Source organism: Prinia subflava, chromosome 8 (assembly GCF_021018805.1).
Source record: "Prinia subflava isolate CZ2003 ecotype Zambia chromosome 8, Cam_Psub_1.2, whole genome shotgun sequence".
NCBI classification, from domain to species: Eukaryota; Metazoa; Chordata; class Aves; order Passeriformes; family Cisticolidae; genus Prinia; species Prinia subflava.
Genome location: NC_086254.1, coordinates 30,633,493 through 30,660,240, shown reverse-complemented (window position 1 = coordinate 30,660,240; position 26,748 = coordinate 30,633,493). Strand labels below are relative to the sequence as shown.

At 46.7% G+C, this 26,748-nt stretch overlaps 1 protein-coding gene across 1 annotated transcript; it reads right to left on the bottom strand.

The window, feature by feature from the left end:
* Window positions 1–431: 431 nt before the first annotated feature.
* On the bottom strand, window positions 432–26,748 carry SLC13A3 (solute carrier family 13 member 3). The gene is made up of 13 exons (XM_063402240.1): window positions 26,584–26,748; window positions 17,235–17,500; window positions 16,740–16,903; window positions 12,226–12,292; window positions 11,324–11,509; window positions 10,314–10,439; window positions 7,934–8,029; window positions 6,139–6,243; window positions 5,057–5,154; window positions 3,712–3,824; window positions 3,252–3,413; window positions 2,785–2,922; window positions 432–2,206 (listed from the first exon to the last, which is right to left on the bottom strand). Exons 1-13 carry the CDS (start codon window positions 26,692–26,694, stop codon window positions 2,021–2,023), a joined length of 1,818 nt encoding a protein of 605 aa, XP_063258310.1. The 5' UTR covers window positions 26,695–26,748; the 3' UTR covers window positions 432–2,020.

The window sequence follows — 26,748 nt, the reverse complement described above, 5'->3', positions numbered from 1 at the left end:
GACATCTGCAAGGGAGCTGGAGTGGGTGTTACCCTTGGGAACTGGAGGATCCCAAAGCTCTTGCTGCCTGTCCTCCAGGCTGCAGGGGCAGAGGCAGCTCTGTCCCATGACTGATGGGGGTCCCCTGCAGCAGCGGTGGTGGCTCCAGTGGCTCCGGGCAGAGGGACCATGGGGCTCCTTCCTGCGGCACAGCCTGTCCCTGTTCCCTGTCCCCTGCTCCCTGTTCCCTGTCCCCTGGCCGGGACAGCAATCCCGTGCTGTTCACAGACAGCTGGCCGAGAAATCAAACTGCAGGGAGCAATTTCCCCTTCCTATTCAGCCCATCTCTGCTAAGGCATGACGAGGAGCATCCAAGCAGAACGACAGTGCCCGAACCCAGCACAGCCAGGCAGAAGGGGATTTGGGGTATGCCCAAAGGCTCTTTAGCAGAGCAGCCCTGAGATGCTGGGCCAGGGGTTTTCCCATTGCTTGGCTGCTTAACAGGACTGCACTGCCCTCCTGCTCCTCCTGGGGAGCCACTGCCCAAATCAGGGATGGAGCTGGAGCAGGGGGAGGCTCGGGCTTTGCTTTTCTCCCCTCAAACTACAGAGCAAACAGGACTATGTGAAGTGCTAACCAACGTGCTTTATTTTAACTTTTCCACAATCATTAAGGGTTTTGTTTGAACATTAAGAATTTTTTTTTTACTTGATTGATCAAAGTTCCACATTCAATTGCTTTTGGCGATTTTGGATGAACCTCTTTGAGTTCCCACCTGCCACATCACCCCGAGGTAACCCCCATGGGGTAACCCCTGCAGCAGCAGCTGTGGCTGGTGAGCATCTCCCTGGCAGCCCTCCCACCTGGCCCTGGGGGTTATCAGCAGCACAGGAGCAGGGGGATGCACTGGATCCCTGCCCCAGGCCAGTTCATCTTGTCAGAAAAAACAGTCCCAGCACAGGGATCCAGTCACTCACCTTCCATAAAACAAGAATCAGATCCTTTGTCATTCAATCATCTATTTCAATGACTGATGATTTAAGTTTAATATTTTATATTCTTACAGAAAATAAAATAAAAATAATCGGATAAAATGGTGATTAAAATCACAGTCAATTTGCAATGCTTTCATTGAAAGTACCCAAGCAATCTGATTTAGAAAGACGTTAAGAATCAAAGCCTATTTTTAAGAAATGTCAATAATATTCCAATGCAACTTGTCCACTGACCTGTGACTCAGCAGGTCGTTTGTGAGTGAGTCAATCTCACAAACCCAAGGCTGGCCACAGTCCCCAATGGTGGAACACCACCAATTGTCCAAAGTTATGTCAGAAATTGATTTGGTCCCAAAGCCCCATCCATGTACTCAGTGCAAAGAACCGGGCAGCAATCGCTGTCCCAGGTTTTCAAAACATTGAACGTGTTTGGAAACAAGCTGTGGCCTTCCAGTTTCCGAAGCATGGAGCAATGCACCGAGTCCTACTGAGTTCATGTCTCCTGAGTCACCCCTTCACACACAGACCTGAAGAAACAGTCCTCACCCTCCATGAGAGAATTACTCATGAGATGCAATGAGACCCCAGCCCTGGCCACGCCGCCTTCTCCCCGGCCAGATTCTGATACACTCACTCACATTGGGCTGCACACAAATAATCCAGTTGCCTCCACCCTGATGCCAGGGCTGCTTTCCAAAACGAGGTAGGGTATCAGAAGCTAGAGCAGCAAGGCTCATCAGCTCTCATAGGGGAACAGGCATCTACCCAAAGATGCTCCATGCCTACAGGTTGTCCAGGTGTAACAACCACCTGTGACAGAAGGACTCTGGGAGAGTCAGATTTGTACCTGCAAAAGGTGGGGAAAGATCTCCAGAGAAAATAACAAATGGATCTTGTGACACTGACCAGAATTTCTAAAAAATAAGATTAAACCAGAAGGTCCCACACAGTGTGAGTGGCCACGTGGCTTTTCCTCCTGTGCAAACTCTGACGATTCCAGCACCCCAGTCCTAAGTGAGTGAGTCCTTCCCCGGGGGTGGCTTTGTTCATATTTTATTTAGTGCACTTAAAGTGACATTTTCTACAGCTGTCACAAGTGAGGTGGCATTTTCTGCATGGATGTTGGCCCATGCAGGGAAGGTCCCCAGCTGGAAGATGCTCTTGGCCCATGTGTTCATAGCCAAGCTAAGAAGCAGAACTCCCATAAGATTCATGAGCAACCCAGTTCTTGCCTACAAGAGAAATACAAAGACATCTGTTGAGTTTAGACTGGACATCTACAGCATGTGAAGCACGAAGCTATTTGAATGCAAACATTATAAAAATGGAAGGCTTAATTGCTGTTAATATTAGGAACATTTTAAGCAGGCTTAAAGCCACAAAGGCCATTCTGCAGCTGCTTACCAAGCTTTGATCCATCAAAAACATTAACATCTGTTTAGCCTCAGGAATGTGAGCAGGAACTGGGACTAAGCCTAATTTTACTCATAAGCTTTATTTCACTGAGCTGGGGAAATTTTCCTGCATCCAGAAACTTATGGAAGTTGAGCTGCTGACACCTGAGGGACAGGACAAGGCGCTGGGGGATGCTGACCACATTCAAGACTAACTTTGTCACCATTTGGAGCCATGGTGAGTCCAAATTTTAACTTCATACAAGCTCCTTCCATCCTGTGCCTTCAAACTATTGAGAACAGTATCAGACTTCTGTTTTCTCAATTATATTAAAGTACTAACAGTACAGAAAAATCCCTTCTTTAAACACTCAGGCTGATTGTTTTCATAATTTCATGTATCCAAAGGAACTTACCATATCCTTGACCATCAAATGTCCAGAGGAAAATGCAATTGAGTTGGGAGGTGTTGAGACTGGCAACATGAATGCATAGGAGCATCCTATAGTTCCTGGTATCATTAAATAGAGGGGATTTACTTTCAGACGGATGGCCTGGAAAACCAGAAAGGAACAGAAATTGGACCTTGGGGATCCGAGCTGCCAACAGATGAATCAAAGGATGCAAACAGCACTGTGCACAGCCCTGTTCCATACTCTGTGAGAAATAAGCAAATCTCTCACAATGAAGTCTGAAGGATTATTATCCTACAGATATGCTACAGGGCTTGTTGCTCCCAAGGGTAGTGAAGGGCCTGGAGCCCAGGGACAGGAAAATAACCCAGTGCCTGTCCCAGCACAGACCTAACACAAACCTGCCCACCCAAGGGGCAGGACAAGGAGGAGGCAGAGGACGAGCTGGTCTAGCCCTGGGATGGCCTTACCAGCTCTGCCAAGACAGGCAGGAAGATGATAATGGTGGCAGTGTTGCTGGCAAACTCTGTGAACAAGGCGATGACAACCGTGATGAGGATGACAGCCACGGGAGGTGGCACACCCTCCAAGGGGTGCAGACGGCCTCCTATCCACACAGACAAGCCAGACTCCTGCAGAAGGGGAGAGCAAAAACAGGAGTCATCCTCCTGCATCCCTGCAGGGAAACTGGTCCTCTCCTGGATCTTGTCCTCAGGGTGTCCCACAGCAAGCAGCTTGCAAGGAGTTGTGGCCTCCTTAGCTATCTGCTGTTTATTGTTGTCACTTGAAGTTGAGAAATACGTGCTTTGAGTGTGGGGACTCCGTTGATACAAGTTTTCCAAAGCGAAATGGGAACACCAAGTGACAGCCTGGTAAGATCCAACCCTGTTGGGCAGGGTGATGCCACGTGGCATCTGCTGTGGGCCTCACCTCACAGCCCTTGGCCATGGCAAAGCCTCCTCCAAGCAGCAGGATGATGTTCCAGGGCACAGTCTCTTGGGCCTTCCTCCAAGTCAGCAAGGGCTGGGTCTCTGTGTTTGGTGCTGGACAAAGAGGAAAGGCCTGTGTCAAACACCACCCAAAGAGGAGCATCACTCATCGCCTGACTGAATGATGTAATGAGTCTGACAGCAGTGCTGGAGCTCACTGACCATGAGCTGCTGATCAAATACACACATGGAGTGTCTTGAGTTAGCCAACTAAAGGAACACTTAACTTAGTATCAGATGTTAAAAGAAGTAAATTCTAGCAATAAAGTTTTCTTTGAGGCTTTCTTGATTTAATATTTAATATTGGGTTATTTCTCTCTTTGCAAGAGACATAAACATTGTCTTCAACAGATGGGCGTCCAAAGAAGGAGGAAATTTTATGCCATTTGAATTATAAAGATGTTAATTATTTTCAAATTGTCATTCAACAGCCAGTGAGTTTTACAGCAGAGAGCTCATATCCCCTAAAAGCCATTTCTTAATATGTGATACAGTGAGCTCTGTTGTATGAAAGGATGCACTAATGGGACTGAAATCCTCTGTTGAAAAAGGGCACATATTTTATCCACAGGAGGCCTGATTAAACATCTTCCTGTGTATGGACAACACAACAAGTGTGCATGACTCAGAGCAGCTGCTGTTCTGTTCCCACAGACCCCAGGCAGTGCCCCATCATCCACAAAGGGCCTTCCTCAGCTACTTCTCCATGTTCAGATCATCTCTTATTCCAAGTGGTTCATGAATTAAAATTGGTATTTCATTGTTACTCAAGAGGACCAACCCAAGACTTCAAAACCTGCTGGAGAGCTTGAGCTTTAGGAGTTCAAATTCTAAATGATTCTAGAAACTGAGGAAGAGCACCTATATCTGAGAATGGACAACTAGCCCAGCCCTGCCCTCTCAGAGGTCCGTGCTGCCCTCGAAGGGCAGGAGCTGTTGGGAAGTCAGACACCAAACCTCAGTTCCACCACCAGGTCTGCTGTGGTAAATGAACACCCATTTCAGGTCACTTCATCCCACCATGGCATCAACCCTGACAGCTGCATGAGCAACTGAGTCATTCCTGCCTTCAGCAGCACGGCAGGGACTGCTGAGCTTCAGAAAAAACTTCAGAAAAAAAAGAAAAAGCCTCTCTAGGATCAAATGGCACCTTCAAGCCACCCTGCTCCACACAGCCCGTGCTGCTGCTGCAGCTCCAGGGGGGTAGCATCGCTTCTGGCCCCATGCCTGCCCTGCCAGCACACAGGCAAGCCCAGAGTGCCTGCCTGGAGGGGGCTCCTACTCACCTTTCAAGTCAAACCACCACCTGAAGGAGGGTTTTTGTGAAGGGAAGAAGAAGAGAATAATCACAATGGTGATTCCTGTGACCGCATCCGAGATAAACCTGTCCAAAGGCAGCAGAAACACTTGTAAGAGGCACAAGCCTGTAGAATTACAAAGTTTATAAGAACAGGGATTTGCCAAAGAAGATTACAAGTTTCCATCAGGTTTGAACAACGCTTCTTGTTCACAGTTCTTTTCTTTTTTAATTCCCTGTCGAGCTACATTTCTACCATGGGCTGTGAACCCCCCAGAAAAGCTGCCCTACAAAAGTAAAAACCAGGATCTAATCCCCTCCACACTGATGTTCTGGTTTTCTGATTGCAGGGTTAGAAGGACAAGCTTCCTCAGCCTATTGCAGAGAGGAAGAGAGACAGAGCCCAAATCTTCTTATTTATATGAGCTCTTTGCAAGAATGCTCAAACTCTCAGGTGAAAGGCAGGTTCCATCCAGTAAAAAGCTTAAGCATAAGTTAGATTTAAAGAGTTATTAACTGATGAGGGAAAAGTACATAACTACTTTGTTATACTAAGGAATCATTTATCAAACTAGGATTTTACCTGAAAAAACCCAAAAAACTAGGAAGGTCTCTCCTTTTAAGAAATAACAACACCCTCTGAGCTGTAGCATTTCCTAACTCCTGCATCTATTAATCTTCACTAGGTGTGGTTGTCACAGGGGACACAAACTTGGCAAAGACAGGATAGCCCTCAGAATCAGCTCCTGCCATCTCTCTTCAGTCTTCAGCCCTGGTGAAATCAGTGGATTGCCTAAAGGACCCAATATTTCACTGTAAATATATCTGAAAACAGCATTCCTAACATTACATCCTAGGGATTGCCTCAAACAGACACCATCACAACTTCCCACTAGCTTCATGCACCTCCTCTAGCAGAGGGAGAAAGCAAAGTTGGCTCTGCTTCTTGATGCTCAGGTAATTTATTCCAGGAAACCTGAGTAACAGTGTTAAGCAACACAATCAGAAACAATGTCAATGACTTGGAAATGTTACTGAAAATGGCAGAGTGGAATGAAGATAAAGTCTTACCCTGGTGCAAACAAGCTTGCCCAACCTGGAATGAATTTGGGATCCCTGGAGAACAGCATGATTGCAAACATGCAGAAGAAGAAGAAAATTGCCTGTTCTGCAAACCTGAAATAAAAAGAAATTAGGTTAAAATGCTGATGTGCTAAAGGGGTGGATCCAAGTTAGGACAAGTATCCAGCTCCTGCTGCAGCATCTGGGCTGAGAATTGAGGCTGATTTTCTAAGAACAGCTACAGTGAAACACTGGAACAGACTGTAAATCTATTTGCAGATACTGGTGTTTGCCAGCAATACTCTTTTATTGGAAGACATCAAGGAGAGGCAAGATGGAGAGCAGGAATATCACAGCAGTTGGATGCAAGGTTGACCCTCTGGGTGTGGCAGCTCCTCATGGTCATTCCTCTGACCATGTCCCTCCAGGATGCCAGCCAGGGATGGTGGCACTGCAGCTCAAGTACAAAAGGATGATTGAGATTCAAATGATACATGAGACAGCAGGAACAAATTCCTCCAAGGTCAAAATCTAAACACTGTCCCTTAGCCACATGACAAACAGCAGGGTAAAAGGCAATATCATTCACTAAGTATCTAGAGGAGTTAAGGTTTAACCAAGATGATACCTCAAAATAGTATTTAAAATCTGAGCACAAGCAGGGCTATATAAGCCCTTGGGAAGAGGCTGTTTGAGCTGATTTTTAGCTATGGGGTTGCTAATCAAATTGGTAGAGCTCAGCTTAATGGACTTTCCCACTCCTAGATCTCAAAGTGGGACTTTGATTCTTTCAGAGACATTCTGCAGGCTGCTCGATAATGTACTGAATGGAACAAATAAACCAATTTCTTTCATTTACAGCACAGGCACAGAGAGCTGTCTTTGAAGAACCACTCCATGTTCCACACAACAGCAATAATTACAATGTCGATAGCACGACACAAACATCGCTGGATATTCACAGCACTGCCCTGAGTATGAAAATATTATTTTACAGATGGGAAAACACAGATAATTTAAGGATAAAGTCTACAGTTTCAACAGTCTTCAGCAGTCTTGGCTGCCCAGAATATCAGTGAATATGGTTGGACATATGCAGGGTTGGATTTGGAGATATTCAGCTTTTCTTGCTTCCCCCTCTTTTTGGCATTTCTCAGAAGTCTAAAACTCATGTTTCTTTCTGCTGGTGCCTTACTCCAAAATATAATCCCCATCATTGCAGTTTGTACCAGCTTTTATTTTCCTCACTTGACTAGCATAGTTGAGGGAATTATTGAGAAAAAATAATGTGTCCCATGGCATGGATCTGACTTCTTTCTGTATACTTTCTCTGAGCTTTAAGATTTCTTAAAATATATCCACAATCCATATGATTCATATCCACAATATAATTCACCAGCCTTCTCAGCAAATGCCTCCTGCTTTGCAGGACTGGGAGGAACAAACCTTTGAAATCCAGCCTGTTTTGTTTAGCACCTAACACAGACAGAACTGGGTTTGTTCCTGGGATAGAAAAATCATAAAGAGTAATTAAACAACCCAGCATGAATACCCTCTATAACAGGAATGTTGTTCTTCAGAGGATCTAAGTGCAAGCTACTATTTGCAATTATTCATGTTAGCAAAGGTGAGGAGGCTGGAGCATGCAAAAAGCAAAGTTCAGCAGGTTACAAACAGACTGAGCAGAAATATAGGTACAATTTTCTTAAAAAAGCTCCATTCCCCACAGTCCTCCACTCTTAAAACATGGTATTTCCAAACCACGTATTTTCTTTCTCATTTCTATGCCAACTTTACAACTCACTTTGTTGGACCCAGTTTCTGATAGTCCTCCTTTATCACCTCCTTGGCTCGGGCTTCTGCATCCACTCTTATATTTGACTTTTTTGTTTTCCAGCCCCTGCCAAGAAACACAGTTATATTTTTACATGCATTTTTACATGCCTCTGACCTAAGTGACACATAGGAAATAATGCATTTTCTACACAGCACATCCAGGACTCAGTGTCTTTCTCCAAGGTTCAAAGAGCTGCACATCTCTGGCAGCTCAGTTTGTGTTCTCTTCAGATTATGACGACTAACAATGAAAATCTCTGTTGAGATAAAGGTAATAAGGCTTTATTTTATATATCCTTTGCCTCTGCATTCATACAAAGGAGATTCTGCAGAGGTGAGGAAGTTTCCTCTCATTTATATTCTGAACTGTTTCCTCCAGCATGGGCTGTGATTGCCAAATGAAAGTCCCAGCATTGCAGGACTTCCTTGTCTTCTTTCCAAGCAAGTTACCTACTTGGGCAGAATGACTAGGAATAGGGAAACACAGAAAATTAATCTGTCCCTTCATTTTTCAAGTCACTTGTAATTTCCTGGGTGATCCCAGGATGCTGCTGAGGATCAACAAAAATGTGAGGAATTTCTAAGTGGCCGGGAATGTTAATGTGCTCCTGGCTAAGCCTCTTAGCCTGGCTGCACTGACTGCACACAGTTTGCTCCTTTGTAGCATGTGCATACAAATGATATATTCATATCTTTCACTTCATCTCCCACCACATCCCATGACACTGAACCTGGTTTCTAACACTGCCTGTGACCTTGGTTAAACCTACAAATTTCTGTATCAGATGCATCTGCCCATCCCCATGGTCCCTGCCCTTCCTTAATTCATTTATTGTTTCAATGGGATATGGTGCCTGGATGTTCTATGTAGATGAATAATCCTTCAGAAGCTCCTGCACTTCAAGTTCCTGGTCCTTTAATTTCTTGGTTTTTGGGAGGTGTTACCCACAGCAGCCTCAGCTCAGCCTTTTGGTGCCTTTTGGGTTCCAGCAAAGCCAAAGTGTCCTCCTGCCTGTGCCCTGCTGCAGACACCAAGGACCTGCCCCCAGAGAGAGCCCAGCCCCTGTCCCCACACAGCTACAGCCCAGGCATCCCACCAGGCTCCTGTGGAGCCTTGGCTGCACTTGTGAAGCTTTGCAGTGTCTCCTCCATGGGGGAATTCTGGTATCTGGCCCAGCTATCCCAATACAGCGGGGCCCTTGCTGGGGGGACCAGCCAAAGCAAACACAGAGCATCACGTTCCCTGAGCACCGCTGAGCTCTGCCTTTCCTCTGCCTTTCACCAGGGCTGTGGCCTCTTCCCTCACCTGGGGGCTGGGGCTGTGCCATGCCCAGCCCTCAGCCTGGCATGGAGGAGCACAGGAGCCCTGGCACTCGCTGAGAGCAGCACAGCTCTCAGCCAAGCATCACAGGCAGCACACAGAGCCTCCTGAGAAACCCCACCAGCAAGCTGAGGACAAACCCTTGGCATTTTCTGGAATAAAACTTTCCCATTGATCTTTTTTTTCCCCTATGTCTGAGACAGTGTAAATATTTGGACACCTGTTCTCTTTTGTTTTTTTTTCCCTCTCCCCACATTTGCATTTTAAAGTCGAAACAACAATTAAAGACTTTTCTAAATATTACAAATTCTGTATGGTCCCTGGAGGAAGCAAGACTTTGTTACCATCACTTGTGAGAGTGTGGAGGGGGAAAAATGTCTCCACAAGAGCAGCAGAGCAGTGCTGCAATCGCTTTAGGTTGTGCACACTGAGGGGTTGCATGTGTCCAGCAAAGATTTACAAAAACATGTTATTCTCAGTTACAGATTAACACGTTGTTGTAAAATTAAGCCCTGTTGTGAAGTAATCTGTTCCAAACTCGGGGGTTTGCCCCAAGAAGAAATCCTGTCTCTTTTATGAGGAACTGAGATTTTATCATGGTCTTCAAAGCTAGACCCTGCTTTTCCTTCTGGCATTAAAAATCTGCCATTTACTCCACAGGCCAAGGTCAGGCAGTAAAACCACCTTTAAAAATTATACATTTAAATGAATGAATTTAATACATACTCTGTACACATATTTCAGTTGAATAAAGTATATGTAACTGTGAGATATCTTTAAAACCTTCTTATTGTATACCAGCTTTTAAAAAACAGATTACTTGTTCTAAGATGGGTCTGCTAGAGTTAGCTGTAAATTCCCCCACTTTCCAGGAGTTGATCCTGGCTGTTATCAGTAGATTTAGGATGAGAAGCATGATGAATATATATTTCATAATTTATTTATATAAATAAATTTATATAAATTTATATATTTCATAATATATATATAACCAGACTACATATATGTACAGTGAATATCAACATACCTCAGGTTAATTCCTCCATACAGAATGGAGATCCATAGCCATCCCATGAGAAGAAAAATCAGCATTAAAGGAAATGCAAACATAAACCAAGAACCAAAGTTCACCACATCACATTCTGGAAAATAACTAAGCAAACGGGAAAAATCAAGTTAATGCAAGATGGGAAAGCAACCCTTCCATCCATGGGTAAACAAGCATCTGAAATCAGCAGTGAAATATCCCACAAGCCTGCCCCTGTGCATTTAAAAACCATCCCTGTGAGTGCCTTAGCAGTTATCTGGACCTAAGGAAGTGTGAGGAGCGTTGTGTTGGGACAGCTCTCAGGACACCCTGCCACCCCCATCTCACCCAGCCCAGCAGTGCAAGCCTGCAAGGAAAGATGTGGAAATCTCTCTCCAGATGGCCAATGCCTTCACACAAAGACACTCCTGAACACCCAGGACTAAATCCTCCTACAGGAACTGGAGAGTCTGGACATGAACCTTGCAGGGATGCTGCAGTGCCCAGGACAGGCTGTAGGAACTTCTTGTAAAGGTCAGCAAAAGTAAGAAATACCTGTGGGCACCTGGGCTGGCACAAATCTCTGCACATAGGAGGAACCTTTTATGGCTAAGAAAACAGGCCAGAAGTAGTGGGTTCATTATTTTTCTTTCTCCCATACAGCAGTAGCTGTAATTGCTCACAAAGCACTGCACAGTCTGCTTCATCAAAACAGTTACCAGGTTAATTGTAGGCATGGAGTCAAGTCCCATTAAATTCAGTGGCATTAAAAGCATCAGTGAGGTGAAGCACACATGCTCCAGTATGGCTGAGAGCCTGCCTGGCTATGCTGGAAACCTGCTTATTCAGTCTAAGGCTGGTGCACTCCCTGCTTTCATTTCCCAAAACCTTCTGGAAGAGTGTGAATTTTCCAAACCAGCACCCAGCACAGAAAGGAATTTCCTACAGGGATGGAGGAGGTGTCTCTGTCGTGCAGGATTTCCCAGGATCCCCAGGACAGCCCCCCATACCTCTTCAGCTGTCCCAGAAGGATGAGGTTTGGTGCAGTTCCTGTCAGCGTTGCTGTACCTCCAATGCTGGCTGCATATGGGATTGAGATGAGGAAACCTTTCCATATGTTTGTTTTGTATTCCTCCTCCTTCTTTAAGTCAGAGAGAGCATCACTGGAAAGCTCCTTCTCCTCTGCCAGATCTTTGCTTTAAAATAGTCCAAAAGAGAATCCGGTGAAAGCCCTGGTTTAAATACAGTGCAACCACTTCAGAGCCTTGACAGAAGGAAAATTCCCAGCTTTTAGAAATCCAAGCTCCCAGTGTGCTCAAGGACACCTCAGTGCTGCAGAGGGGTCTGCTGGTGAAGTGCCACACAGGGCTGTCAGCCCTGCAGAGGACAGAGCACCCCCAGACCCATCCACAGGAGCTGAGGGTGCCTGTGCCTTGCCCAGCCCCTCAGCAGCTTGTAACACTGAGCATAAAGTCCACAGGACTGCCAAAAGGAAAAAGGACTAAAATTTGACAGATTTGAGGGAAGAAACATCAGTTCCTGTGTTCCTGAAAAGATGCTTCCTCCCCATCCTTGTTATCAAAGCAGGATCATGGCCAGTGTGTAAATCCTGGGGATTTTACATCATTGGCTTCACACATTTGATGTTCCTGAGAAAACCAAGGCACAAACCCCCAGCAGGAGACACCTCTGGCTATTTCAGAGTGGCTGAAAAAAACCTCTGTAATGGTTTGGACATGCAGAGGGATGCTGGACACAATGAGGAGGGGGTTTATCATCAGGCTGCTAGTGACCGGGATGTTTGGTATAATCAAAACATTGCAGTGATTGAATTTCAAATTCCTAACACTTGGTCTAGCTCAGGGGATAATTCTCTCTCAACTCTCTAATACAAACTTTATAGTTAACTTACTCCTCAGTACTTGCCAGAAACTGCATCTCAGTTGGTACAGTGTAAAGTTTATTCTGCTGTAAAGATGCTGAAAAAGAAAGATGAGGACTTTAAAACAGTTCAAAGCATCTAGAAAATTCTCCTTGAGCCAAACAGAGGGACAGAGGAAACAACTACCATTGTAGAGGAGGGGCTGGCTGTGCAAATGAAGGGTGAGCACACATCAAGGGGATGGGGTCAGGAGCACCTGGCAGGGATGAACATGCCCACCTCCTCCTGCCACTGCTCCAGCCCCACCACAGCACCCAGCTTCTCCTCCAGCACCCAGGCACTTGGTCCCTTTGCAGCTTTTGCCACAGTTAGGCCTTTGGGATCTTCTAACACAGCCAGGACTTCCAGGGCATCCCTCACCAAGTTGGTTTTTTGGACTTGGTTTTCCTGGGGGAGGATTAACCATAAGTCATTCTTAGGAAGAAACACTGTTGGGCCTTGTACGTGTAGGGCAGGTTCCCCAAGGCACAGCAGGAGCAATGGAGCAATTCCTGTCACTGAGCTTCATTCCCATGGGGTGAGAGTTTTACACCCTGCAGACATCTGGGGCAGTCACCACAAGGCTGTCATTCCTTCTTTAAAGACAGGGGTGAGACACATTTGGGGATTAGGTTTTGTACCAGGTCCTACAGAAGCCACCCTGACAGCAAGGACCATTCCAAGCCCATCATCCTCTCCACAAATGACAGACCCTGCAGGCTGAGCACTGGGACTGACACACCACTTGACCACACCAACTCATGGGAGAACTCAGAAATCAAAAAATGGAAATGCAATTCAATTACTCTCTGTTACCAGACCTGACATCAAGGCTCGTGGCATTTGTGGTCATGGCTTGACCTCCTGAGGCTGGGAGATGTGCTGCCAAATCCCTTGTCCCATGTTCCTCACAGCACTGGAGCCCTTCTGAGTGTTATCCACCTTCAGCCCAGGTGGCCCTTCCCCACCCCTGCTGCCTTTCCTTGTCCTCTCTGTGTGGTTTATGAGGTTTGTGTGCCTGCCCTTCCCTGCCCTCTGCAGACAGCTACATCCAGAGCCCAATTCCTGGTACTGCCACCCAGGCAATCCCCAAATTTCCTTGCACCCCTTCTTAGCCCAAACCCCAATCCCCTTCCAGCCAACATGACCCAGAGATCCAAAGCGTGGAGAGGAGCCAATGGTCAAAGTCTCTGGACTCACTCACGTGTGAGCCAGAGACACCGTGCTCGTTCCAGCCCAGTGAACCAAGGATTTTTGCAATGTCATGTTTTACACATCGCTAATTTACTGAATTGGAGTTAATTGGCTTGACACACACATGCTGAGCTTTCGTCCCAACCTTGTCACAATGAAGGGATGTAATTAGAAGGATGAACATTAACCCATGGTTGACTGTTGATCCCTGAATGGATTTAGGCTCTTACACTTCTGTCCCACTGAAGCCCAGTCCTGGCTCTGCAAAAACATTTCATTCTACCTCAACATTTTTAATTTTTTTCCCCCTGCGAAGCTCAGACTACTAGCCCATGTGGGCAGGACCATCTGTGAGTTATCTTTCAAGGAAGGATTGCAAAGGTATCCATGCAAAGGAAAGCCAGGCATACTGCAGAGCTTTTAATATGAAACTTTAAGGAATTGAAAATTATTATGGGTCTACAAGTCAGAAAAGGCCAAAGATAACAGAGTTTGGACCTACTTCTCACAGAGTAGTATGAGAATTCTGTGGCCATTTCACCAAAATACCTCATATACCTTAGAGGCAGAAATGCTTTTCCTAGATAATTTTTGCTTTAATGACCTTTTTACTGTTTCTAAAAGGTTGAGAAGACTTGAAAAGGACTATTTCCACCCACTGAGGGATGCAGGCAGCAGTGCTGTGGCCACACCCTGCCAGCACTGCCTGGCATCAGGCAGTCAAACTGGGCAGCAGTGTCCAAAAATGCACTTCCCCCCTATCCCTTTACAGACATAATTTCCAGGTCTGTGACTCTGTTACACCTCAAGCACTGAATGCAGTCTATCTTGAATGTGCAGAATATTCCCTATGAAGGAAAAAAATAATGGAACTTGTATTTTGTGATTTTTACCTGGAGATATTTAAGGTGCTTAGAGAAATGAAATATTGCCAATGATGGGTTAGTGGGCAGAAGGAGGAGAGAGGTCAGGCTCACTGGCACAGCAGCTTCCAGCTTGTCACACACCTATTGCTGGAATGTCAGGCAGAATTGCAGGGCCCACCTCCAAAAGGAAAGTTCTAGAAGCTGAAAAATGTCTGTTGGTGTTAAATTTATAACCCTGCTTTGATCCACCAGAACCAGCTGGGACTTCAGGCACCCAACCTCACTACCTGCTCTCTTGCATCAGAAGCCAAGTGTGTGAAAATGAACAAAATATTACACCCAGTTTTAGCTGTCAGTGACACAAGAATGTCAATATTTGCTGATCTACAACATGCTGCCCACACAGTTGAGCACAGACATAAGTGATTGAAAATTTGAGATTCTCTCATCAGGAAAAAAATCATCAACTGATCAGAGATCACTTTAATTCAGGCATTGTGTGTGTAAGCAAAGTCCTGCACAAAGCTGGTTTCATACACTTGTTGAGATTTTTTTGCTGTAAGTCAAATGCTTTGAAATGTCACATATTCTTTATTATATTTTAAATTGTTATTTTTAACCATCTAAATATTTTAAGCCTCATGGACTCTACCACAGTGTTATGAAACCAAGTTAATTGGCAAACTGGCTTATCACATATCATTGTACAAGTTTTTTTCCTCATACAGCTCCCTTCACAAATTAATCTGTCTTTTTTGGAGGATCACAATTCCAATAGTTTATAAATATTTAATAAACTATGAAATGAGTATACTTTTTTCTCATCTGCACATCTCCACTCCTAAGTGTAACATCAGATTCATCACTTTTGATTGACTTCAGGTTTAAAGCTTCCTTCAAGAAACTCAGCTTTGCTCATCCACCCAGAAAGTTTACAGAAAAGGATGAGCCTACCTTGGGACACTAAAGTTCAAATAAAAAGTCTACATGAAAATACGGGTTTTGATGTACAAAATGTTGTACATTTTACAGGTGATTCCTCCTTCACTTGTACCAACAATAACCTTTAAAAGCCTTTATCTCAAAAAAGCAAACAAACAAACCCCATCATCACACAATCACATGATATTTGCAAAGCATCACTTTATTCATTCTTCTACCTGCATGCCCCTCCCTTGCCTTTTCTGGTTTCTCTTACCAGTGCAAGTGTTGTGAGTCAAGGATGTGAATTCTGTGCTTAACAGTGTCTAGGACAAGGGGAGGAATCTTCCTTTTATGTGTTCCCAAACTCTACTGTATTTACAGCCACAACTACACAGTCAGTTTCAGAGGCTGGGGATAAAAAGGTTAAAAGCAGACTGACAAAACACAGAGCAGGAAATTATAGCAAGGAAATCAGTGGGGTTGATTTTAATAGATGTGAACAGTCAAAAATTCATAAAGCAAACATGATAAAGCAACCTGGAGTGCAAATATCTCATGATTGCCAAATATCAATGATGAATGATTAATTATATCTTTAGAGTGTTTAAGCACATGTTTAAGCCTTCCTCTGGGGACTCCTTTATCTGCCTTAGGACTCAGTGGGAACCAAGCAGCCATTGCTTTTAGTTCAGAGCAGATGAATTACTAATTAGTGCAAGAAGAAGCAGAAGAAGAAGCTGTGACTACTGCTCCAGCTATCAGCAGTAGCTACAAAGAAGATGTCAGGATGTCATTTCTGCTTTGCTGTTTCTCATCACTGTCTGCCAGAAGCCCAAAGTTCTGGTAAATGGTTTGTGAAGAGAGGGCTGGAGGGAGGCCCTACCTGGCCACACACCCCTGACCTATCCTCAACCTGCTCAGAAACAACACCCAACAGCAGCATTGACATGGAAAAAAAAATCCCAAAGCACTTTATAGACAGATATTTAACCTGCCAGCCTTCCCTTGAGTCCTTGCTTTGTCCTCCAGCTCAGGTTCCAGCTCCAGGGGTGAACAACCAGGAAAACAAGAGGAGAACACCTGTATCCCAGCACACAAACAGTTTGTGTGCCACACAGAGGAATCCACCCTGCACCATCACACAGCACTCATCACCTGCCCTATCTTCAGCCCTCCCTGGCCCCAGCTGTCCCCACAGCACCCCTACAAACCCCACCACCACTGTGCCAGCAGCAGGTTTAGGGAGCAGGTTGCCTGGGCATCGCTGCTTTTTGGTTTTCCAGACCACTCATAAGCTTTGCCTCCTGCATGATGTGAGGAAGGGGCAGGATAAAAGGGAGTTTTCTGCCAGTATTCTTCCACCATGGGAATAAAGTGTGCAGTAATGTGGGACCAGCCCTGAGATCAAGCTGCAAGCTAAGGAACATGGTATTTGTGCCAGTGAAGCAAATAAAAGGGGACAGATTTGAGAGCAGCAGGGCAGACCTCAGCTAGCTCATACTACTGCCCTGTCTCAATTACCTTGGTTTTCTTCATTTTCCCTGTTCTTATCCTTAGATGTGTCTTTCTCCCCAAAGAGGCTTTTTAAAATTGCATTTGCAATTGGAAGCATCATAGCAGTGGAGGCAGTATTACTTAACCACATGGACAGGAAAGACGTTGTCAACATCATCCCTAAGATTAGTCTGAAAGAGAGAAAAAAGGAAAAGCTAAATTTCTTCAGTTTGGCAAGTTCTCTGACACATTAGGAGGAAAAGCTCACGTGCAGAGATAACAAAACCAATACCAAAATGGATTTCTATGACCCTCCTGAAACTGGATGGAGCACAAGTATGAGGCTGAACCAAACGATTCTCCCTGTGCTCCCCTGGCCCAGGGGCAAACATCTGAACAAATACAATGAGCTGGAGAAAAGGGGGTGTGGACAGCCCCCAGTGTAGGAGCAGCACAGCAGAGCCACTTCCCAAGCACCTGGAGCTCACATCCCCCTGGAGAACCCCCTGCTCCCTTAGTCACCTGGCTGGCTGCACTCCCACCAGCATGAGCACCCGGAGAGCAATCCTGCGGTGTAAATTCCACTCCTCAATGGCCGAGGCCATGATCAAACCACTGAGGAAGAGGAAATTGGTGTCTAAAAAGTATTGTGGGCAGACTTTGTTAGATGGGAGGATCCCCAGGAAGGGAAAGAGGACGATGGGCAGCAGAGCTGTCACAGCCAAGGGCAGCGCCTCCGTGCACCAGTACAGGGCCATCAGCAGGATCACATAGAGACATCTTCCTTCCTGCAAAAGGAGGAGAGCAAAAGTGAGATGTGGCATTGCAGAGACATCTTGTCACTTGGAGACACTTAGAGAAGCAAAATGCTCCAGTAACTCCCTTAAGGATTTAGTACTTCACCCAAATCATTTCCATCAAATACATCTTCCTCCCTACACTGTGTAAGGGGGTCAGGACTGATGTGAGACCACAGCAAAACCAAAATCCTCCTTGATTGCCTGATCTTCCCACAGGCTGCAGGCTTGCAGGCATCAACCAAGGAAACTTTGGAGAGCAGGAACTGTCCCACAATGTTGAATTAGGGCTGGCATTGCTGCTAACATGCTCAGGTGTCTGACCCATTGAATGTCTGTGCTTTCCCTCCAGCTTCCACAGACCGTGCTCTGCACAGCTATGCAAAAACAGCCTTGGGAGATGTATGTTCCACACATTTGCAACAGGCAGCACACAGAAAGGTTTCTTTTCTTGGATCAGAGTCTCCCAAGAGATTTGTGAGAACCCATTCCATGGCCACTCATGCCAGCCCCTCTGGAAATCAGTAAATCAAGCACCCTGGTGTCACACCACTTCCTGCAGGCAGGCATCACTTGGCCAAGGCTGGCAGAAACCCAGTGCCCCCACACCACAGTGTGAATTCATCCAGCCTGGAGGCACAAACTAGACCAAAGCCATTTGTCACGACAGCCACAGCCAAGATAATGGGCAGTGGAAGGAAGTCAGGAGAGCAGCCCCGAGCCCAGGATGGGAGAGCCCAGCACAGAGCTGGGCTCAGTCACGGCAGGGCTGAACAGGGATATTGTCAGCAAGCACAGGCAGAGTGCCCACAGCTCTATAAATAACTGCTGAAAATCACTTGGAAGCCACAGAACTATTTATTTTATCATTTTTCCAGCTTGTTGAGCAGGTTGAATTGCTGCTTAAAGGTACCCCCATCCCTCTGCTGGGACCTTCCTCCCCTGGACCGAGTCTGGGCTTCTGAGAGGGAGATGATGGCTCTGCTCCCTGCCAAGGCTGGGGACAGTGTGGCCTGGGGACTGTGGGGAGCTCCCTTTTGGGGACAACGTGGTCTCAGCCACATCATTTGAGGGTTCAGCCAGGCACCACAGCAGGTACACCACAGCCACCACCTGCCTGCTCACCTACGAACAATTTGCTACAGGCCTGGGCTGAATGAGGTCAAAACCAACATGGATTTATTGTTCACTACATCTGCAAGCGAGAGTTTCAAAGGTGGAAAAAAAGATAGAAATTCTGATCTTTTTTTGCACCCAGGCTTTGCATTCACAAGGGGTCCTGCTAGCAAGCACTTCAGTGTACATGGAAACACGAACACAGCAGAACTGAGTGTAAATGATTTTTTTTTCATACATTAATTGTAGCAGTGTCAATGCCTCATATGAAGTGCCCAAGATCTGGATTTAAAGATCACTTTCAGACCTAATTTTAGTGCCAATAAAATGACATATGAGAGTGTGTGAAGCAAAACCCTCAGGCTCAGCTCAGCCCTGGCACCTCCCATGGGCTCCCTGTGATTCATTTCCCCCAAGCCAGCAGGACCAGAGCAGCAAACCTGGCTCTGCTATAGTTAACAAAAATAAAAAATCATGTTTTAGAGTGTTTGCCACTACATTAGTGATTTAATTCCTGTGCCAACTGATAATTCCTCTTTACTATGGTTCTTTTGATATGCTAAAGAAATAGCTTAGCTCTCATTAAGCTCTTTTCCAGTTGATTTTCAAAGGCCATATGGCTAATTTTTTTCTCCCACTGACAAAATATTCTTCAATTTCCTGCAAGGAAAGTTGCACCAAAGTCAACTTCAAAATAAAGACACTTCGGCTCTTACAGGAGTAGAATAACTGAAAATATTTAACAATGGTACAGGAGCATATCAGTGAAGGCTTTAATTAACTTTACAAAATAGATGATGTACAATTAAGAAAACTAATTATAAATAATGGATATTTATTCTCCAGTGTATGGAAAACATTCTGGAAAACGCTGCAATGAGACACAGCATCAATCTAATAACTCCTCTTCACTGCAAGATCAAAGGCCAAGGGGTAAAAGTGAAACAGGGCAGATAAAACTGCTGTGTGAAAGGCTTCCCTGAATTTCTGAAATCTATATGGATTAACAGGAAATCACTTGAAGAAAGCCGTAGTGCTGTTTATGCAATTTATTCTACCCTAAAAGAGGGCAAACTACAGCCTTTTGAGATACGACCACAAATGAACAAGAAAGGAACAAGACCAATCCATAATAACTTCAATTTCAACCAAATCTTCCCCAGAATGAAAAAAAAAAAAAGACATCAATAAAATTGGACCAAACTATATGAAACTGAAAGCTGTTTGATTTCAAGATATTTTGCAAATGTCAATCAATTGATGTCCCCAGTGTTTGGTACACAAACAACAAATGCTAATAAGTGTCAGGAGAATGGTCCTTTAGGGATTTGGCCAAGGGTGCCCCTGGACAGGCCGAGCTGAACTCGCTGCTCTCTCCACATGACCTTTATCCTTCAATCCCTTGGCTGCATCCTTGTCGAGACTCCTTCTACTTCTTGCATCTCCCTGCAGCTTTGCATTTGTGTTTTTCAACAGAATCCTATCAAAGTTCATGGTGGCACATAGGCGCTTTAAAATGGATCTTGTGATCAGGTTAATTTTATAGCCATTTAATGATTTCCAGGAAAGCTCTCGTGGCTCTGGACTGCAGCAGCTCTTCTTCCTGTTGCTCAAGAGCCTTGGGATCGACCTCTGCCCCTCCAGACACAGATCCTGTCTTTGCTCCACTCAAAGCACCGGGGATTTTCCACCCTGGGGGCCCTGCTGAGCCATGGCAGAGGGAGCCAAGCCACGAGGTTGTCTCCCGTGGGCAGGAGAGCTGGCGGGCTCCGGGAAGGGCAGATGAGGTGCCCCAGGGGAAGGAGGCTCTGGCAGGGAATGTGGGTCAGGTAAGGGGAGCTGGCTCACCCAGGCCGAGCACTGAGACATGGGCACAGCCACCAGCCCCAGTGCCAGCCTGAAAGGGACACCAGGAGCTTCAGCTGGACCTTGTTCCCCATCAGACCCAGTGCCCACAGCTTCCCAACCAGGCAGACTCAGCGCTCAAAGCAGCCCTGCCTTGGCACTGCCAAACTTTGGGTTTTCTCCATCAACCCCTGAACGCTGCACAGTCATCACAGCCCCATTAGCCCACACAGGCTCCCCCACCACCCTATAACCAGGTGAAAGAGTGGCAGACAGGGCTCCTCCAGGACCTTGGTACCAACACCAAGAGAGATTTTGGCTGAATTGGAGCTTCTCAAGCCCTTTTATCCCTGTGCTATCACAAAGAAACATCCTACCTGTGATATACAGAGCTACTTAGAGCAGAAAAAAACGCTGAGTGTTCTCATGTCACAGCTGTAACTGTGCTACCAGCCTCGCTGTGCTCACTGCCTGTTCTCCAGCAGGATGGATATGTGAATCTGATTTCTACTAACCCAGCTCCTGCAAGCATTATGTAATCTGGACACAACCCAAGCCCTGTTTACCAGCCTCCCTGCCAGTGGAGTCATTTTGCTCCTGCTGGCTATTTGCAGAGTGGCTAGAAGGGGGCCAGTAACACAGGGCCACAAAGCTCTAAGAGCTTCAGGGAATCTATTTTCCTCTGCTGAAATGGCATAAAGCTTATTAAACACTTTTATTTAAATCTCTTGAGGTATTCTGCAGTTGGCAAAAAAAAAAAAATCTCAGTTTTAAAATGAGACAGCTGAAGCTCAGATAAAGTGGGCAAATTTGGTGTGTGGCAAAAAGTCACCAACTCAGCAAATAGCCTGGTACACTTTTCACTGCTCTTGTCAACTTTCATATATCCCATATACACAATTATCACATTAACCACCTTGGCTGTGGGCAGCCAGTCCTGTAGGTGTGTCGAGCTAATTACATATTATGATCTTCCACCTCTTATTTTTTTTAAATACTTCCCAAGGGAGGCTACAGATCAGCCTGACGTGGTGAGCATCCCTGGAGATCGCCATCTGTACTGGGGATTGTAGAAATAAACCCAGTTTATTGGGACACAACAGTTTTCAGGCAGCTCTTGCAAAATTATTGTAAGGAAGTTGTCTGAATATATAGATTTTAAAGTAGCCAGGGTTAGATGTATGAAATTTTAAATTTCCATTTATTTACTATCACAGTAAAATATTTATTATCAGTCAATTTCTTATACTATAGGATTGCACTTTCAGAACTTCGCTCAGTATAGAACAAAAATGCTTCACTGAAAGTGGCTTTTTCTGCACTGCCCATCTGGCAACAGATGACAACATTTGTGTTCACCACCCTCAACACCCCGCCCAGGGATTTCTTCCTCAATTCTTCTACATCTCTTTTCACAGAACCACAGAAACAAGTAGTTTGGAAAAGACCTTTACAATGATTGAGTCAATCGTTGCAGACACAGGCAGGAATCAGGCAGACATGTTTTATATGCAGTTGTGTTTTCCAATTAATATTGACTCTTGCCAATAAAGACTTCCCTTTCCCCCAACCCAAGTATTGCTGCTTTCACATCCTCCCAGTGCCAGCTTGCTCTTTGCCAGGCTTGCCCTCTCTCTGGGCTGAAGCTCACAGAGGATGTGGTAAAATGTAGTCACTGTACTTTCAGTTATCCCCCTCCTTCTCCACTGAAGCTCTTGCTCTCATCTTTTAACTGACCATTGCTTCCAGTTTTGTGAAACTGGCCTTCCCAAATCAGCAGGCATGAACACTGAAGAGATGGACTTTGTGTATGAAACGTAAAATCAGGCTACAACCACTTATTTCTCAGGCTAGGCTGCTCTCTAGACTGTTCCCTGCCTGCCCATGCTCCTGCTATGCTCTGCAGCCAGGATCCAGCTCCCCTCCAGCGTGCAGGACAACCCACTCCCATCCCCTTTGTCCACATTTGCATCACATTGCCCACAGAGACGCCCTTCACGCTCTTTGCTTTCCAGTGCAAGCAATGTAATTTTTCTTCTGGAAGATCTTAAGTTCTCCTTGTCCTAACCAGGAGGACCCATCACTCAAGTTAATTTTAAATTGCTCTGTGGCCACCGAGGAAGTCAAGTCTGTTTTCTGAAGGCACTGGGCCCTATTTGCCTGCTCAGAGCTCCTTTTAGCAGATTTGGCTGCCTCAGCTGTTACCAAGCCAAGAGGCTGTAGACATTGAGTTCATTAGAAGCTGTTGGAACAAGCTCTTTGCACAGCTCATTAAAAGTGCCCCCATGCCCCTTCCAGCAGAACAGTTCCTCCAGCCCCTCCTGCCCTGCCCCAGCTCTTTGCAATCATTCACAGCCCTCCGAGCAGGGGGTCGCAGGCACTTCCACTCACGGGACAAATATTCAGCCATTTCAGCAGCAACCAGAGCGTGGGGTGACACACAGACCCTTGTGCAGAGAACTGGCTCCACACAGAACATTTCCTGCTGCTGCCTGGTGTGATGGACACAAGGCACTGCTCCAGACACAGCCTGGGGAGCACACCCTGAGGTCTCAGCAAACACACCCACAAAGCAGAATATTTTTTCTCTGTTTAAGAGAAAGGAGGTTGTAGACAAAACCACTTACACAAGCCTCCCTCTCCACAACCACAACCTGCACAGGCCATCAATTGAAAACAAGGGCAATTAACAGCAGCAGCAGTGCCAGCCCTGTCACCACCCCTCTGTGAAGGGACTCCAACAGGGATCTGGAGAAAAAACCACTGCAAAGTGACAGCTGTCAAGAGCTCTAATCACAGCTTGAAGAGTGGGTGCTGGAGTCCATCACCAGTAAGCAAGAGCAGATTTGATGGATGATTTTTCTCCAAGGATTGTTTCCAGGAGGACATCACTTAGGTGGAGGTTTCACTGGAAAACCCACTGCACCCACATCACAGGGTGTCACTCAAAAAGGACACACTAATGCACGTCCTGTTGTGTTCTATCAGCTTTAAGTCAAGATTTCTTGGTCTCCAGATCCAAGTGAAATGCTACCCTTGAAACCAAAGCTGAGGTGGCTTTTTGTGGCAGAAATCCCTTAGGAGATTGCTGAGCATCCCAGTAGGGAGAACATAGTGACATGATGTGAGAACAGATTTTTAACATTGACAGAGCAACAAATAACTGCAGAAGTGCCTGTAAAACACATCCTCCCAAGGGAAGCCTCATCCTGAGACCAGCAGAGGCTGAGCCTCACAGCTCCTCATCTCCTTCCAGTTTCTGCTGCACCCTGCCAGGCAGCATTCTGGCCATCCCAGCAGGAGCACAGGGTTCTCCAGCTTGTCCAGTGCCCCCATGCTTCAGATGCACAAGCACTCAGCAGCATCACGGTGGTTACAGTGACTGCACATCCTGCAGGAGCTCCTGCTGCCCCAGCCTGCTGTCCCTGGATGCCCTGCCTGGGACAGGCTCCCAGTAACCCCAGCAGCAGCCCAGTCAGTTGAGTCCTTGCTGCACACCTGCAGCAGCCCTCACGACCTGGCTGCCCAGGAGGCTGGGCTGCAGTCCCGTGTAGGACAGAGCGCCTGACCCGGGCGGTGCAGCCGAGGGCATGCTCTGCCATCACATGCCAGGACAGCTTCCACACTCTGCCACCCCTGATCCTTGCCTGCTGACCTGTTCCTCCCCCTCGGTGTTTTCACACTGTGGTTAAAAGCGTAACCTACTCCCTCCTCTCCCGCAGCCCCTCGCGGCTCGGGCTGCGGACCGGGGGTCAGGCAAGCTCCAGACGTCAGAGCTTAATCCCCTGTTGATGCAACAGCAAGTTTCTTTTCTTGTTGAACAAGTGAGAGAGTTTAGTGTTGAAACCCTGGATGAATCATTGACCCCTGAACATGAGCAGATACAACTGTGTACAGGAGTTAACAGCTACAGGTTCCCCCCATGCCAAACCCTGGGAGAACTTGGGGAAGCTGCAGTTGGATTTGCTTGAAATGTTGCATTGGTTCACTGATGTGAGCATCCAGGTTTTGACAGGCACCAGCACAGCTACCAGCCAGTGTCACTGCTATCACCTCTGATGCTTTAAAGCCCATGAAGAATGAGGAACAGACCCCCAAGGTGAGCAGCAGAGCAGCCAGCTCTGCCAGGGTCTCCTTCCATTACCACAGCTGGATCCCTGCTTTGCCACCCACTCAGCTGCAAAAATTTCCACTTTCCCAACACCTTATTTCCTTTAATAAAACAGCATTGATCAGACCACCCTGTTCATGAGGTCCCCCATGGCTTGCACCCTGGACTGGGCTACCAGCTTACTGGAGGAGCTGAGCGGGTGTGAGCAGCACCATTACACCACAGAGACATTTTCTAGTTCTGTACACATACAGAAATCCCTTTCCTGAACATCCAAATCCTTGTACAGCCTGCACGACACTACACAGCTCTACCAGCACACAGAGCACCTAGATCAAGGCCCTTCCCACAGCACTGGGTTCATCTGTGATTTGTTCTCACAATTCACCTCTGCACAGACCAGACAGGAGCATACAGTGCATCTCCTCACTCTCTAACCCTGTCTCACAATTCTTCAAAGTGCCAAAGCCAAACAAGATGCTATTAAATACACTTGTTCAGCTATTGGAAATGAATGTAGAAATCTAACTATTCACTTATGAATCTGCAAGGGAATTTAGTACCTGTTGTGCAATGTGTTTTCTGCTCCTTGAGGCAGACATTTAACGCAGTCCTATTCATAACTTAGCCAATAATATAAAACAGAGGAAAAAGTGACATTAAATCCAAAGAAATGTCTCTTTTAATACATGGTTAAACAAAGCAATGGTCAATCTATATTATTTTTAATTTCACAGGTGCATTTTGTATCTCAAACAAGAAGGTTTCACCTGACAAGCACTGAACAGGCAGACGTAAGTGCCAACTTTTTGTCCTTACAGCACCTAAACTATTCTATATTCACTACACAGTGATCATTACTTATTTTCTGTTGTAAAAAAAAAAAAAAAAGTCATTCTCAAATGGGTCTGAGTCAGAACATGAGGGTGAAATCCTGCTCACGCTGAAGTCAACAGTGCAAAATTCCACAGTGTCTTCACTGCCCTGTGGACTTCCACCCAAGGCTCAGAGGTTCCAGCACAAGACCTGTGTATGTAGGACAGCCAAAAAAAATCTTCCAGCCCCCAAAGCCTTGCCACAGGTTGCTTTATGTGCAGCTCATCACATGCTAAAGCACAAACCTTAAGAGGAGACCAGTTTCCACATTTACAAAACACCACTTATCTTACTCGCAAAGCCTTTTCAGATACAGCACCAAAGGTCCCCCTGAGAGTCCCGCGGGGCTGTGGGCAGCACTCAGGTCCCCTGGCACTGCCAGCCCTGCAGCACGAGCAGTGGGACACCTCTGCAGGTCCCTGTCCCGCTGCCACCGCCACCGCTGCCACTCCCATGGCTAAGGGGATGGGCCAGCGATGCCAGGCAGACTCAGCACCGGGCACTTACTTTCTACCCCAGCTCTGCAAACCCCGCCCTGGGTGATGCTGGTCTTGCCTCAGTTTCCCCAGATGTCATTTGGGCACTACTGATAAAAACCACAGGGTACCAGCAAGAGACACTAATTATTGCCCCTGAGCTTGAGCTGCTGCTGAACCGTACGATCCTCCCACCTCCCAATGCCTATATAAGAAACATAAAACACAATCCATCCCTTCTAGCTATCCCTTCTCCCTCCTATAAACCCGACGTGGCCGCAGGATGCCCCCTCCATTCGCACTTTAAGTTGTTGCAAAAGGGTGAGGAGCTGTGCAGCCCACACTCTGCTATCCCCTGGCCCCACGGTCCAGCCCCGGCAGGCAGCAGGGTGACCCTCTCGAAAGCCAAACCCTGCTGGTGCTGAGGCCAGCGGTGGCACGGAGCCCCCAGGCTGTGTCCTCGGTCCGTGTCCCACAGCTCCCAGCGTGTAACGCCGCTCCACACGCTGGGTCCCGAGGCAGCGTCCCCAGTTTGTTCTCCGGCTCCGTGGCCCCACTGGGTGCCCCGCAGGCTGTCGGTGCCCGTGCCCCTCGCCCCGCAGCGGGTGTCCCCAGCCCGCAGCGCCCACCCGGGCTCCGGTGCGCGGTACCTTGGGGGGGAGGCTGAGCAGGACGGGCACCAGCGCCAGCGGCGCGCACAGCAGCACCACGAACCTCCGCACGCTCCACGCCTTCTTCACCAGCGCCCCCAGCGCCGCCATCCCGCGCCCATCGCCGCAGCCACCGCCGCGCACCCGCTTTATCCCCCGGGAACG